This window comes from Spermophilus citellus (assembly GCF_964194105.1).
Source record: "Spermophilus citellus genome assembly, chromosome: 4".
Classification (NCBI taxonomy): Eukaryota; Metazoa; Chordata; class Mammalia; order Rodentia; family Sciuridae; genus Spermophilus; species Spermophilus citellus.
In genome coordinates this window covers 151,536,224-151,551,947 of record NC_138185.1, presented here as the reverse complement: position 1 = coordinate 151,551,947, position 15,724 = coordinate 151,536,224, and the positions used below count along the sequence as shown (strand labels likewise).

Below are 15,724 nucleotides of genomic sequence, written 5' to 3'. Positions count from 1 at the left end.
TTATGTATTGGTGATTTCTCAAAAGATATTAACCAAAAATGACAGTAGTTATCTCTAAGGAATGAGACACAATATTTGTTTAGGAAGGCTTGCTCAGTATTCTTGTCCCTTTTCATAGCAGTAAAAGCATTTTAAAAATACGCAAAGATAATAACTCACCCAATAATTAATTTTAAGTTATCATATTCACCTGTAACAGCTTTGTTTTGCTAGAAAGATCGCTCTCCCTCTCTTTTAGCACAGCTTCTATTCTCTTCATTTCATTTTCTTTCTCTTTCAACCTAGAATTTTTACAAACAACTTATCTTACTAATGTGCATTGAAAAGGAAAGCCCCCCGACTCCAATATTACCCCTAAGAAAAATGATAGCATAAACAATGCCTACAATCTTTTTCTCTTCATACTACAAACTTTTGAATTTGTTCAAAAGAAAGTATTTCCACATCATTCTACTCAAAATTAAGAACATCCTAAAATTGCTACAGCTTATTTTGTATATAACATTTTATGATTTTATCTAGAGAAAACTCTAAAAACAAAAGGTATGAGCAAAACTGTATTTCATGAAACTGTTAGAAAATGTATCACTTAAAAAGAAATGAGTATTGCTCCCAAGAATGTTAGCCATAATTCACTGGCCCTGGAAGTTACAATATACCCAACTAATGTGCTAAAAAAGGTGTTACATATAATTTAGTCAGGTACACCCTTATAGTCTTAGTCAATCTAGCCCAAGTGAATTCCACCTGACTTTGTCATCTAAGCAACACTTACGACCTTTTTTGTGAGGAGCAAGCAAGCCACTGGGGATTAAAACCAGGGGCGCTTTACCACTGAGATACAGTCCCAGGCCTTTTATCTTTTATTTTGAGACAGGGTCTAAGTTACTGAGGCTGGGTTTGAATTTGCATATCTTCTTGCCTCCAACTCCTAAGTAGCTGGGATTATAGGTGTGTGCCCCAACATCCAACTATACTGCTAAATGTTCAGTTTATCCATCTTATCCAAGCAGGAACTCAGTATCTCCAGTGTCTGAAGGTTCTCAGGTATTTGCTGAATGGAACACTATTTTTATTCCATTTAAATCCAAAAAGAATATCAAGATGCTTATAGGTCAATATGAAAAATACAGCCGCACACATAATAAATGTGGGATAAAAGAATGAAAAGACAAACCTTAAGTACATATTGCTAAAGTGAAAGAAACCAATCTGAAAAAGTTACATACTATATGGTTCCAACTATGACATTCTGGAAAAAGCATAACTATGGAGATAGTAAGATGATCCATGGTTGCCAGAATTCAGGGTGAGGGGGATAGGAGGGAGGAATAAATGAAAGGAGGATGGATAAATGAACAGGTGAAGCACAGAAGATTTTTAGGTCAGCAAAACTATTCTGTATGATACTATAATGAATATACTGTCATTATATGTTTGTTAAAATCTACAGAGTGAATCCCAACAAAAACCTGATGTTCAGTTTAAAAAAACTTATTGCTATTGGCTATAAACTGCTTTAAATATATATATTACTAATGAAAAATGTTAATAACAGGGGAAATGAAAGGGGGATATGGGAACTCTCGTTTTTCTTTTTCATATTTTCTGTATACCTAATTTCTCTCATTTTTCTGTAAACCTAAATATGCCCCCATAAAGTCTATTAATTTAAAAATAAAATACAAGTAAAAGGTAAGGCAAAAATAAACCTAAAATATACACTTTCGTAATTTATATACCAACTACAAAAATGCCACAAGTGTCCTAAGCTTTCTCTTAGAAGATGAGAAAAGCACCTTGACAGTTATATAATGCCCAAGAGATAAATTAGTTGCACAAATGAGCCATCTTGTTGTCAAGAAGTCATCTTCCTTGTATTCATAAATGACTTAATAAATATTCACATTATCTTAATTTCAAAGACTACTTTCAAGAGGAAACTTCTTAAAAACAAACACTGATAAATATTGCTGGGCACCACATTAAAGAAAAATCCCTTTGAAGTGACTCAGGAGAGAACCAAAAAGCTAAGGTCCTGATACCATTCCTCACCAGTGCAGCCTCATTTAGCTTAAGAAAACAGATTTCACAGTATATAAAATTGGTTTCAGGATGAGCATCTACAAAATCTGACACCTCCTATACTGACTGCAGTCAATATTTTTACTATTCAGCACAGAATAACAAATGTGACAAGTTCTATTTTACCAATATTATGACTATAATTATTTTCTAATTAGAATTGTTATTCCTCAAATACTAATTTTAAGCTGTGGACATACATATATGCATATTTATTTTCTTCTCATTTTTAGTATGTTTTTAACACAGTTAACTTTTCCTTGCCTTATCTTCTAAAGTTTGGGGTTTTTATTTTTTTGTTTTGTTTTTGTTTCTTTTTCTTATTCCTTTTTCTCCTTTCTTCTTCTAATAGCTGAATTCTCCTATTTTTTTCTCCCTCCTTTTGTGTTCATATTTTTTCCTTCTTTATAACCATCATTTGTTGCATTCTATTTGTTCACATTTTTTTTCACCAGCACATATCCCCTTTATTAATTAATTACCCAGTATATTCATATTCTACAACTGTGAATGTGGTTCAGGGATCACACCAAGTAGGAGCTAGAAAGCCAGGGTTCATCAGTCACATTATCCAAAAGACCATGGCAGCTATGCTGTTGATGGTACCTCAGGCATCCCTTTGACCAGGAAACCTTGCTCTCTGGCTGCTCAACCTTGGGGAAGCCCAGAGCCCCTCAGCTCTAGATAATCATTTGTCTGTGGGCCCTTGGGAGCTTGGAGATCAGGATACAGACCCAGTGGCCTGGCTATGGAGATGGCAAAACATTCTAAACTTTCTTCTACTTCCTATCACATAATCTTTTCTCTTAATGAACTGTATTTTTATCATCTTTTAGAACTATTTGTTTTACATAACTCCTGTCCCTACCATTCATGTTGTAATTATTACTGCTGTGGATGCCACAGTTGACACTTGCTGTTTGTTTTAATGCCATATCTAGTTTACAGTTATTTATTGTGTTTGCTGTTGTCAACTGCAGACTCCACCATTTCTGTATTTGTGATAATTAGTGTTGTAAAGGTTACAGTAGGCACCTGGTATTTATTTGAATGCTGTATATTATTTGCATAAAGTGTTGCTATTATTTCCCCCTTTTTTGTGAAGTGCCAGGAATCTACTGGCACTTCACAGAGTTCACAGAGTAGAGACTCTGCTGCAGAACTAAACTCAGCCAAAAGATGGTACACCTTGCTCCACAGACAAATTAACAATACTCAAACTTCAGCTATACTTGAATACGAAGAATAGAAGGGACAAAAACTTAAGACAAGGCCCCAAATAGGAAGGGCTAAGAGTGGGCATTCAGGTCCGGATCACAGACAGCCACACCTACAACAAAAACAGAATTAACACAAAGGCTGTGGATATCACACTCAGGAGGGGGTCTCAATCTAGTTCACTTAAGGACATTCTCACAAGAGAAGGCTGTGCTCTAAAAAGACCCACATAAGAGTGAAAGAGAAATTCATCCTGATAGATGCATAAAACCCAACACAGGAATGAGAAATTCCTTTAAAAAAAAAAATGAAGCTTCCTAAAGTTCATAATTCACCAGCAACTGATTCCAAAGATATTCAAGTGGAGGAAATTATCAGATAAGAATTCAACAGAATGATTATAAAAATGATCAATGAATTTCAAAAACAGAATAAATTTAGAAAGTCAATATAGGTTATGAATGAGAAATTCAATAAGGAAATAGACATATTGAAAAAGAACCAATATACAAATGAAAGACCCAATCAAGTCTAATATAGTAGACCATGCTGAGAATAGAATTGCATCTGGAAGACAAAGTGGCCAGCCTTGAACATTCAGACAGTTTTAAAGAAAGGAAGATAAGTAACCATGATCAGAATATACAAAAACTCTGAATATTAAGAGTTCAAATTTAAGATTCATTGGAATTGAAGAGAGCTGTGAGGTACAGGCTAACAGAAATGATAACTTCTTCAGAGAAATTTTCCAAACTTCAAAATGAGATTGATATCCAGATACAAGAGGCATTCAGAACCCCAAATAGACATACTGGTAAAGTGAACAATCCAATAAGAAGATATAGCAATAGTAAATACTTATGACCCAAATGTTAATATACCTAATTACACAAGACACACTACTCAAATTAAAGCCTCAAACAGACCCCAGTTCAATAATACTGGGTGATTTCAACACATCTCTCTCACCATTAGATAGGTCGTCCAGACAAACTCAGTAGACTCTTTGAACCTGAAAAATATTTCAAATCAAATTGACTTAACAGACATCTATAGAATACTTCATCCAACAACAGCTAACTACACTTTGTTCTCAGCACCTCATGAATATTCTCTAAAAAATAACATATTTTAGACCACAGAGCAATTCTTAGCAAATACAAAACAACTGAAAAAAATTCCTTGGATCTTATCAAACCATATTGGGATGAAATTAGAAATTAACACCAAAAACAAAAAAAATCCTACAGAAGCTATATAAAAACATGGGAACTGAACAATACACATTTGAATGGTGAATGGGTAATACAAGAAATCAGAGGAGAAATTTAAAAATTCTTAGAATCAAATCAGAATAGTGATAAAACACATCAGAACCTCAGGGATACTATGAGGGCAGTTCTAAGAGGAAAGTTTATAGCTATGAATGCTACATAAGAAAATCAGAAAAGAGCCCAATAAACAACCTAATAATTCATCTCAAAGCCTTTGAAAAAGAAAAACAAACCAACCTCAAAACCAGTAAAAGGAAATAATTGAGATCAAAGCCAAAACAAATCAATGAAATTTTGAATAAAAAAAAACAATACAAAGGACCAATGAAAGAAATGGCTCTTTGAAAAGATAAACAAGATTGATAAGCCTTTTGACAAACTAACCAAAAGAAAAAGACAGAAGACCCAAATTAATGAAATAAGACATGAAAATATAGAAATCACCAGAGACATCACAGAAATCCAGAGGATCATTCGAGACTATTTTGAAAACTAATACTCCAATAAATTGGAAACCTAGAAGAAATGGATATATATCTAGACACATACAATCTGTCCAAATTCAATCAAGAGGATTGAAAACCTGAACAGATCAATAACTAGCAATGAGAAAGAAGCAGTAAGAAAAAGTCTTTTAACAAAGAAAAACCCAGGATTCTCAGCTAAATTCTTAAATTCTTAGACTTTTACACAGAAGAACTAATGCCAATGGTCCTCAAATTATTCCATGAAATAGAAAGTTACGGAATACTTCAAAATTCATTCTAGAAGGCAGGTATCATACTCATATCAACACCAGATAAGGACACACCAAGGAAAGAAAACTATAGATCAATATCCCTGATGAACTTAGATGCAAAAATACTTAATATTAGCAAATATTGTATTCAACAATATGATAAGAAGATTGTACATCATGACCAAATCCATTTTATCCCAGGAAAGCAAGGATGGTCTAACATACACAAATCAATAAATGTAATTCATCAATCAATAGGATTAAGGACAAAAATCACTTAGTCATCTTAATAGATGCAGAGAAAGCTTTTAACAAAACTCAGCACCCATTTGTGATTTAAAAAATACACCACTGAAGAAACTAGGAATAAAAGGAACCTATCTCAACATTATAAAGGTTATAAACATAGAACCCAAAGCCAACATCAGAGTGAATGGGGAAAAAAAATAAAAACATATTCTTTAAAATTTGGAACAAGACAAGGATGTCCACTCTCACCACACCTATTTAATACAGTTCTAGAAATTCTAGCCAGAGCAATTAGGCCAGAGAGGGAAATAAGAAATTAAAAAAAAAAAAAAAGGAAAGAAGTCAAATTATTACTGTTTGCAAAAGATATGATCCTATTTGTACCTAGAAGACCCAAAAAGCTCCACAAGACGACCACAAAGCTAAGAAACAAATGCAGCAAAGCAGCAGGTTACAAAATAAACATACAAAAACCAATAGTTTTCTATATACCAACATGAATCTACTGAGAAAGAAATCAGGAAAACAATCCCATTAACAATAGCCTCAAGAAAAATAAAATACCTAGGAATAAATCTAACTGAGGAAGTGAAAGAACTCTATAATAAAAGTATAGAACACTGAAGAAATAAAAAGACAATGATACAAGAAGATGGAAAGACCTCCTGTGTTCATGGACAGGCAGTGTTAATATTGTTACAATGAACATATTACCAAAAGCAATATACAAAGCAATCCCCATCAAAATACCAATGACATTCTCCACAGAACTAGAAAAAACTCCTAAAACTTATTTGGAAGAATAAAAGAACCAGATATCAACTCAAAATGGATTTAAGAATTAGGAATTTGACCAGAAACTATGCAACTCCTAGAAGAAAAAAGCCAACACTCCAACCTATAGGCACAGGCAACAAGTTTCTCAATAGGACCCCTAAATAATGCCAAAGAGAAATAAAAGGAATGGCATCAAATTAAAATTTTTCTGTTCAGCAAAGGAAACAGAGAATGTGAAGAGAGAGAATTTACAGAATGGGAGAAAATCTTTGCTAGCTACTCTTCTGACTAAGGATTAATGTCCAGAATCTATAAAGAAGTCAAAGAACTTGACACCAAAAAAGCAAATGACCCAATTAATAATGAGCAAATGAATTAAACAGACACTTCTCAAAAGAAGAAATACAATGGCCAACAAATATATGAAAAAACATTTAGCATCATTAGCAAAAGAGAAATGCAACTCAAAACTAGACTGAGATTTCATCTAACTTCAGTTAAAATGGCAGTCATGTGGATAAAAATGAAAACTTTTAAATTTATTGGTGGAACTGTAAACTAGTATAGTCACTGTGGAAATCAGCATGAAGGCTCCTCAAAAGATAGGAATGGACCCACCATATGACCCAGCTATACCACTCCTTGGTATTTAATCTGAAGAATGAGTCATCATACAATAGCCGAGACATGAATAACCATGTTTAAAGTAGCACATTTCACAATAGTTAAAACTATGGAACTAACCTGTGTGGTGTCCATCAATGGATAAATGAATGAGGAAAATGTAGAGAGAGTGTGTGTGTGTGTGTGTACATGGAGTTTTATTCAGTTATAAAAAATGAAATTATGTCATCTGCAGGAAAATGGATGAAACTAGAGACCATTATGTCAAGCAAAACAAGGCACACTCAGAAGATCAAGGATCATATTTACTCGTGTGGAAGCTAGAGAGGGAGAAAGGTGAAGAAAGGTAGGAGGGGTGAGGAATCTCATGAAAATAGAAGGGAGATAAGTAAAGGGTAGAGGAGTAGGAGGGGGAAAGGGGAAATACTAGGGAATAATTTGGCCAAATTATACTGCTATATTGTGTGTATGTACAGATACATAAGAACAAATCCAACCATTATGTACAACTATAATGCATTAATAAAAAAAATACAGCAGGGGCTAGGGGAAGCTGGCTAAATGTATACTTACACAATTTCAAGCTCTTCAAATTGTGATGTAGAATACGCCTAAGAAACAGATTCACATTTTTTAACACCAACATCAAAATAAACCAGGTATTACAATAAAAATACAGAATCACAGACAAGTAAAATAAAAACATAATTATGTGGTAAATTTAAGACTAGCGCTTTTGTAAAACAAAGAATGAGTTTTTTCTTGATCAAATTTAACTTTTATTATTTATTTTTCAAAGACTACAGATTAATATACAAACTAAACACAGTTAAAAATGAGCCTGCTGTGCAGTTGAAAAAGGAAGAAGGAAACGCTTATAAGCTTAGGCTGAGAAATCAAGCTGTTAAATATGACTTGACTGGAATACAAGTTAAGATATTTTAATAATAACAATGGAAAACATGATTTTCCTGGTAAAGAAACTAAGAACACTTTAACTTCTTTACTTCCAAATACAATAAAGATTTCTCATTGCTATGTAACAAGTTGGTAGTTTGTCTATACTATACCTCCTGCAAGTTATGTTGTGCTGCTTCCTGCATATAAGACTTCAAAGATTCGTTTTCTTCTTGCAGATCCTTAAAAAGAATAGATGTGAACTGATATTCAAATATAAAAAAAAAGGTATTTTTTAACTTTTGTTTGTAAAGTCTCACCTGTAACCATTTCTCTCTATTGGCTAGATCTTTCTCCTTCTCTTCTATAAGAACCTTCATGGTATTCACCTGTTCCTCCTTTGCTTTTAATCTGACAATAAATTAGTAAGAACTATAAATGAACATGACCATTAAAAGCAAAAATACTTTAGACTGAAAAATCATATTTCAGGTAGTACTCACAGAAAGAAAGTGACTAAAATAAACTAAAACTTATGTTAATGTATAAAGGCACATTAAGATTTTGAAGGCATAATCCAATTAAGAAGTATAGGACTGATTAAAGAAAATTCTAATCAATGAATATGCAGATACTGAATACAAAATAGGGTAGCTCCAATTCACAATAGCTAAACTATGAAACCAACCTAGATGCCCTGAAACAGATGAATGTATAAAGAAAATGTGGTACAGGGGAGGGAAGAGGAGGGAGGGGACATGAAAGACGATGGGATAAGATGGATATCATTACCCTAAGTACATGTATAAAGACATGAATGGAGTGACTCTAATTTGCATACAACTAGAGATATGAAAAATTGTGCTCTATATGTGTAGTATGAATTGTAATGCATTCTGCTATCATATATAACAAATTAAAATTTTAAAAAAAGAAAATGTGGCACATATACACAATGAAATATTACTAAGCCTTAAAGAAGAATGAAATTATAGCATTTGCAAGGAAATGAATGGAGCTGCAGAATATCATGCTAAGCAAAACCCCCAAACCAAAGGCCAAATGTTTTCTTTGATAAGTGGATGCTAATTCATAACGGGGGTCGGGGGGGGGATGAAGTAACTTTAAATTGTGTATAGGGGAATGAGGGGTGGGGATGGGAAAGATGGAGGAATAAGACAGGCATTATTACCCTACACACATGTATGATTACACTACTGGTGTGACTCAGCCCATGTACAGCCAGAGGAATTAGAAGTTCAACTCATTCTCTTCTATATGACCCTTGTTCAATTTAGACAGCTGAGAAAGGAGGAGAGGGAAATGACAAAGTACTGGGGAATGAGACTGATCAAATTATGTTGTTTATAAGTACAAATATGGCACAATGAATCCCACAGCTATGTGTAATTATAACATCCCAATAAAAAATAAATTAGATGGTTGAATCGGGAAAGTCACTTCAACAATATATATTCAGTTTCAGGTGGCTATTAAATAGTCAAAGAGCAATATCTCAGCTTAAGTCATACTCAGACTATAAGTCAAGATAAAATAAGACTTCCCATCTTTTCTTCTTCCCCCCAAAAAAACTTAAAGAGATTAAGGTGTAATGAAAAACTGAAGACTTTAAGGGCCTGTAAAGTAATTTTTGATATTTTCTAAAAATATTATTTGAAGCAAATAAAAAGAAGCCATGACTTTCATTACATTTAACTTGTGGAAAAAGAGATACTTGTAGGAATAAAAGACAAAAGAGTACTTACAACTTCTGAAGCTCCTGAACTTGAGAAGTGATAGATAACTGAAATATAAGGAGAAAAAAAGTAACTTATAATCCATTCAACAACACCAATAAGCTTTATGACATATTTATAATTCATACACTTCAAATTACAAAGATCCCAGCTGAATTTTTCATGCCAAAACAAGATGTGTTTTAATTTCACCTTCCCTTGACTCCAATGACAATAAAAGTTAACAAACTAAAAATAGAACAGGGAGGGGGAAAGACAAAGGAGATGGTTAAAAATGGTAAGTCTAAATATGATATTTCTATAATTGTGAAAATTAGAGTATTAACTAACTCTCCACATACCTCCTTATAATTAATATCAGAGCTTTTCTCCGGCCCAGTTTTAAAAGGTAACTCTTCAATAGTATTCTATATTATCCTTTCATTATGTTTCCTTTTTTTAAAAAAAAAAAAAAATCATACATCTTCTAATACTACCTTTTATTCCCATTCTCACAGTCCCTTCAGATCTTGACTTCATTTCCTCAAAGGAGCCTCTCCTGAATCCTCAATCTATATTTGAGAAGTATGATCTTTTCACAAGTGGGAGGAACTCAAAGAGATATTATTGAATGAATCTTTTCAATGAATAAATCATCTCTTCATGCAATTTCACCATCTTTATTCAATGAAGCCTTATCACATTAAATTCAATAAACTCCATCTATTTCCAGTAATCCCATCCACTTCTAGAATGTCCCAGTAAAATTTGTGTTTTGTTCTATAGGCAGAAGTCTGAGCAATATATGTATTCTACCAAAAAAATTCTGTTCCATGTAGTTGGTTAGTTGGCTAGTTTTTATAAATGGGAGGTTTTGGTAATGAAAGATTTACCAAAGTGTTTTGCATTTTAAGTTGTAAACAAATGAAACACTAATCCAAAAAAAAAAAAAAAAAAAAAAAAAAAAAAAGAAGAAAAGAAAAAGAAAAACTTTCCAGAAAAAGACCTTTGATGGAAATTCCAAAAGATATATGGATTATAATATCAGACACTTTCTCAAATCAGCCCCCCCCCCAAAAGCATATAACCCAACATACTTAAGCATACTACTAGAAGGTTTTTTTCCTGAGTTAAAAAAGAAAAAAAAGTAGCTCATAAATATCATATACACTATAAATCTGTCATGCTATGGCTCTTAGATTTTTACCTGTTGAGCCTTTTCAAGCTGGATATTTCCTATTTCTTCTTTTAGAGTCTCTATTTCCTGTTTCAAATCCTTGACAATGACAAAACAGACAAGATTGGACAATGGAACACAGAAATTGACATAAATGCAATGTACAGACAAACACATGAAATTAAATGATGTTAACTAAAGTTGATAAACAGAAAACCAAACACGCTGTTTTCTAAATCTCTTCCAATACCTGAACAGTTTTCTCCTTATTAGCAACTTTGAGAACTTCAGCTTCCAGAAGCTCTTCCACAGACTTGATCTTTCCATCTTTCTCATGGATCCTTAATAAACATACACAATATTAGTTTGAATAGAAATCACCAGGATCCACCAACTAAGACACAAAAACAACACTGATCATGAAAAGGCTTTTCAACTCCTATGTTAAGTAAAACAGCAACCTATCTTTGCAGGGAGAAAAAAAAGTGAGGGGAGGGACTTAAACCTACTCCTAAAATAGAATCAGTAACTACCAGATCATTAAAGCCTATGCAGACAAGAATTTGGTAATGTGCTTCAACAGTTCATAAGGAATATAAGATCTGTACCAAGAAGAACATTAGAGATAAGCAAGTTCCTCTCAACAATGGAATTTTCCAGGATTTTGGAGCTCTGGCAGAACTTGTACACAATTACACCAAACTTTACAGACACCTTAAGAAGAGGATACATGCAAGGACATAAATGTCTTATAATATTACCTGGTTTATGAAAGGCAAAAAATTAGCAGTTTGATGGCATATAAAAATAAATCTAATCAATTATGAAAACTTTTTTTAAAATTACACTTGGGAAAGAATGACTTTCCTTAGTACATTAATGAAAAAATTTGTAGTATAAGTTAACTAACATACATCAGGTATCTCTCCAAAAAGTAAAACTAGATTTGTGAGTACTAAGAAAATAGGCCAAAAAACAAAGACCAGGTTGAAGTAAGGTTATCACTTACACTTTCTTAAGTTCTTCAACTAAAGATGCAAAAGAAACCTAGAAATACGAAAATATCTTATTTAGTAAATTGCTCTATTAATGCATCAGAAGTAGAAAAGTACAATTTATCCTTAAATTTTTCACTATACCAAATGGGAAAAGTAAACCCAGGAATTCTTTCTAGATGTTTCAAATGTCATAATGATGAAAATAACAACATACTAAAAGTAAAGAGTTTTAAAATTACTTCTGTAGGCCAAAAGAAAATTACTTGTGTAGGCCAAAAGAAAAATCATTAAAGGTTTAAATCATTTAGTCATTCTAACTAGACAAAGAAAAAATACAACTAGGAAACTGTCTAAATTTTAGTAGCCTCTTTTAAACATTATTTATATTCAATTTTTATTTGTATACTCAAAACTGCAATGACTCTAATAGTGACTGGCATGCTATAAATTCAACAAACTATAGCAATATTACTGATAATCAAATAAATAGTCATTGATTTAAAAACTATACTTGATAAATTCCACCTTGGAAGAGAAACAAACTTGATATGTTTTTATGTAAATTTCCACTGTTTAAAAAAGAACATTTGTAGAATCTACTATATGCATTACCTGATCATTTTGCTTAGCCTTTAAGTCTTGAACTTCTTTCATCAGAGATGAATTTTCTGTTCTTATTGCCTTTTTCAAAGACACATAAGTACAACATACTTTTATCTTCTGAAGAATTAGATAACTTCAAAATACACTCACTTCTCATTTTCCTTTAGCTGCTGCTTTTCTTCTCTGTAAAGTCCCAAAATCCCACTTGTTGCATATGTCTACAATTTTGTAACTTCTTTTAGTGAAATAGGTTTTTTAATTCAATTGTCCCAGAACTATATCTATTTATATTTCCACAAATTCAAAAACAGAGTATACTATACCCACTTGTCAATTTTGACATGATCCTTTCTAAATTCAAATATATCTTTTACTTTACTTTACCCAGCAACTGCATCCTTATCAAGTTAGTTAAGACTGATGATAACAGTTATTGATAACAATAACAACATAGACCTCCAATACTATTCCAGAGACTTATGAAGTCTGCTAGTAATCACTTGTTTATAATTTGGACATGGGTGCAAGTAGAGAAGCATATACTACTAATTACAGCAACAGTATCAACCTCTTTAAGGTAGTGAATGCTACAATCAACTATGCATTTTTCTATTTCTCAAAAATCATTTAAAATTAAAGTTATAAATTTACAAAATGTCATTAACTAATATTAAGTTTAAGAGCTAAGAGAAAACCTTTTACAATTATAGTGAAACTCCTTCGTGTTCACGGAGTAAGCACAAGGAAAACAAATCTACAAAATGCTTTACATTCAGTTCCTCCTCTTTAGTGGCCACCTGAATAAGTCCAGTTTCAAGTAATTCTTCTACAGTCTTTAACTTTTCATCTTTTTCTTGAATGCTGCAATTATAAATTAAAAACTTATTATAAACTATTCTTAAGGTAAATAATATCATTCCTAAATATTTTACATGAATCAACCCCTCTGTCCATCACTCCTTACAAACTTTAATCCAAGAACGGCTTCTTGAGGATCTCCACCCTCAAGAAACCGTTCTTGGATTTAGGGTACTTCTTGGTTTTAGGGTACTTCTTCATTACCATAAAGGAAACTGTGCTCAAGCACTGCAGGCTTATATACCAGTCTAAAAGGTCAATCACCACTACACTGACATAGACCATATTATAAAATCCCAAATAAGCAATAGCATATCACACTCCCTTCTACCACAAAGGACAAAGAGAATTTTAAGAACATAATCCTGTTATCACAAATTTGGTAGAAATGAGTCACTGAAAATTTTTTTTCAAAAAGGACAAATTTAAACTCTTACCATTTTTCCATTTGTTCCACAACATCTTTATTAGGCTGAAAATAAAAATCACCGAAAAGTTTAATTCTACCAAGTTTGCATGAAATAAAACTAGATTAGAAACAGAACTCTGTGGAAATTATTTAGAATTCTAAATACATCCAAAATTTAAGGAAATGACCATTATTTGAAAACTGCTATTATAATTTTTAAATTTAAAAGACACAAGATGACAAAAGAGAGGTTATCTACACAAAGGACACAGATAAGAAGTATATGGGGCTGGCAAAATAAACTAGTAACTTATGAATAATTTTTTATTACTATGAAGGATAACCTTGAGGTTCAGGGAAAATCCGCTTCACTTCCCTTATATTAATTAAATTCTTCAAATATAAAAAATCCAAGCCTCTAAAGCATTACAAGTCAAAGAAAGGTTTTCTTTCTTTCTTTTTTTTTTTTTGACACAGATTTCCCCCCCACACACAATAAGTTATAATACTTATCAGCAAGTGAACACACCCTGTTTACAGCTCAATGGATTTTTAATATGTAAATATTATGTAAACACCAGTTAGACCAAAAATAGAGAATGCTTTAAAAAAGCTCATCAACTACAGAAGCAACATAAACATTCTCTTCATTGTCTGACAGATCCTTCAACCTTTGTAACTCACTCTTTCTCCCCATCTACTTTTCTAGAATCTTGGTAGTTCTTACTTTTTACCAATCTTATTACAACCATTTCTCACAAATAAAAATAATTTTTCCATTGCCAAATCCAAGTCCTAAGGTTTCACTTCTTATATATTTCTAAAATCAACCCCTTCTCTTTAATGAGTAAGTTTAGGTCTAAACCTTTACTCATTTCAAATATCACAAGATCCTCATTCTTATCCCTGTTTATATGGATTGATTTGTGCAGGGCACAAGAAGAAAGAATGTACTAAGAAAAAAACTGTCCTATCCTTAAAAAGGAGACAGGAAATGTCAATTAAATTAGATTTTTAAAAAAATCATGCAGTAGTAAGTTTACAATCTTCCACAAAGATGGATTTTGCTTACTTTTATTTTTTATGAATGCCATCTCACAAAAAGACTACACTATGAAGTCCAAATTACCTATACCTTAATTATTTGGTTGTATTGTACTTTTAGTCCTCTCTGCTTCTCCCTCTCATAAATCCAAACACCTAGAGTTTAGGAAGATTACCTAGAGTAATCTTCCTAAAATGTTTGACTAAGGACTCATTCATCCTCGCAATCACCCTTTGGTACAAGATCACAGTACAAAATCACATTTGTGAACCTTACACAGAGAATAGTCTTTCAAAATTATGCCCCAGCAAATCTTTCTCTATTCCCCATACCTGGTACATTGTCCTTCTGCAATATACCAATATGCTCTAAATATGCCAATTTTGCTACATGCTGCGATGGCTTTGAACAGTGTTCCCCCAGCCTGGAAGTTTGGCAAATTCATGGCCATTTTTCAAAATCAGGTTTAATTGTCCCATGGATTACCTCTCCAACCCTCCTTCAAACAGAATGCATTATCCCTTCCCCTAAACCTGGACACACAGTTAAGGAATTTTATTCATCATACTTACTGGTTTATGCCTCTGCCTACACATTCAGCCATATTCTGAGGACAAGAATCAATTCTCATTCATCTCCATAGCCTTACCATGGAGATAAGAACCTAGCATATATACTCAACTATTAAATAAATATTTGATGAATTCAATTTCCTTTAATGAAGATATAACTTCATAAGTACTCCTGGTCTTCAGCTCATCAATATTCCATTGTATAAAACAGAGCTTAGCAGCTATCCAACATTTCTACTTGACTTCATACTATTTTGATCTAATTCAATCCTATTATTTCCTCCCTAGAAGATTTTCAAATCTGTATCTTATACAATAAGAAACTCTTCTGCAATTCAATACAACTAAGCATTCAGGAAAAGAAAAAAAATTCTCATACTTTTCACTTAATGTTTTTGACTACTTAATCTTAAAAATTCATTGGAATAAGAATTTTAAAAGTTAGGCTGGTCCTACACAAGTC

At 32.5% G+C, this 15,724-nt stretch overlaps 1 protein-coding gene across 6 annotated transcripts in view; it reads right to left on the bottom strand.

Annotated features, from left to right (window-relative positions):
• The window catches only part of KTN1 (kinectin 1), a 78,911-nt gene that overhangs the window by 26,218 nt on the left and 36,969 nt on the right, over positions 1-15,724 (bottom strand). For 5 of the 6 annotated variants that reach the window (XM_081293097.1, XM_081293100.1, XM_081293101.1 and 2 more), the window contains exons 18-28: positions 13,673-13,707; positions 13,148-13,238; positions 12,387-12,455; positions 11,786-11,823; positions 11,027-11,117; positions 10,807-10,875; positions 9,630-9,667; positions 8,184-8,274; positions 8,037-8,105; positions 7,540-7,577; positions 191-281 (exon numbers count right to left, since the gene is read on the bottom strand). In XM_081293097.1, the coding sequence (XP_081149223.1) occupies positions 191-281; positions 7,540-7,577; positions 8,037-8,105; positions 8,184-8,274; positions 9,630-9,667; positions 10,807-10,875; positions 11,027-11,117; positions 11,786-11,823; positions 12,387-12,455; positions 13,148-13,238; positions 13,673-13,707 (720 nt within the window). The remainder of the gene's footprint in view (positions 1-190; positions 282-7,539; positions 7,578-8,036; positions 8,106-8,183; positions 8,275-9,629; positions 9,668-10,806; positions 10,876-11,026; positions 11,118-11,785; positions 11,824-12,386; positions 12,456-13,147; positions 13,239-13,672; positions 13,708-15,724) is intronic. The other variant, XM_081293098.1, reaches the window with a different exon arrangement.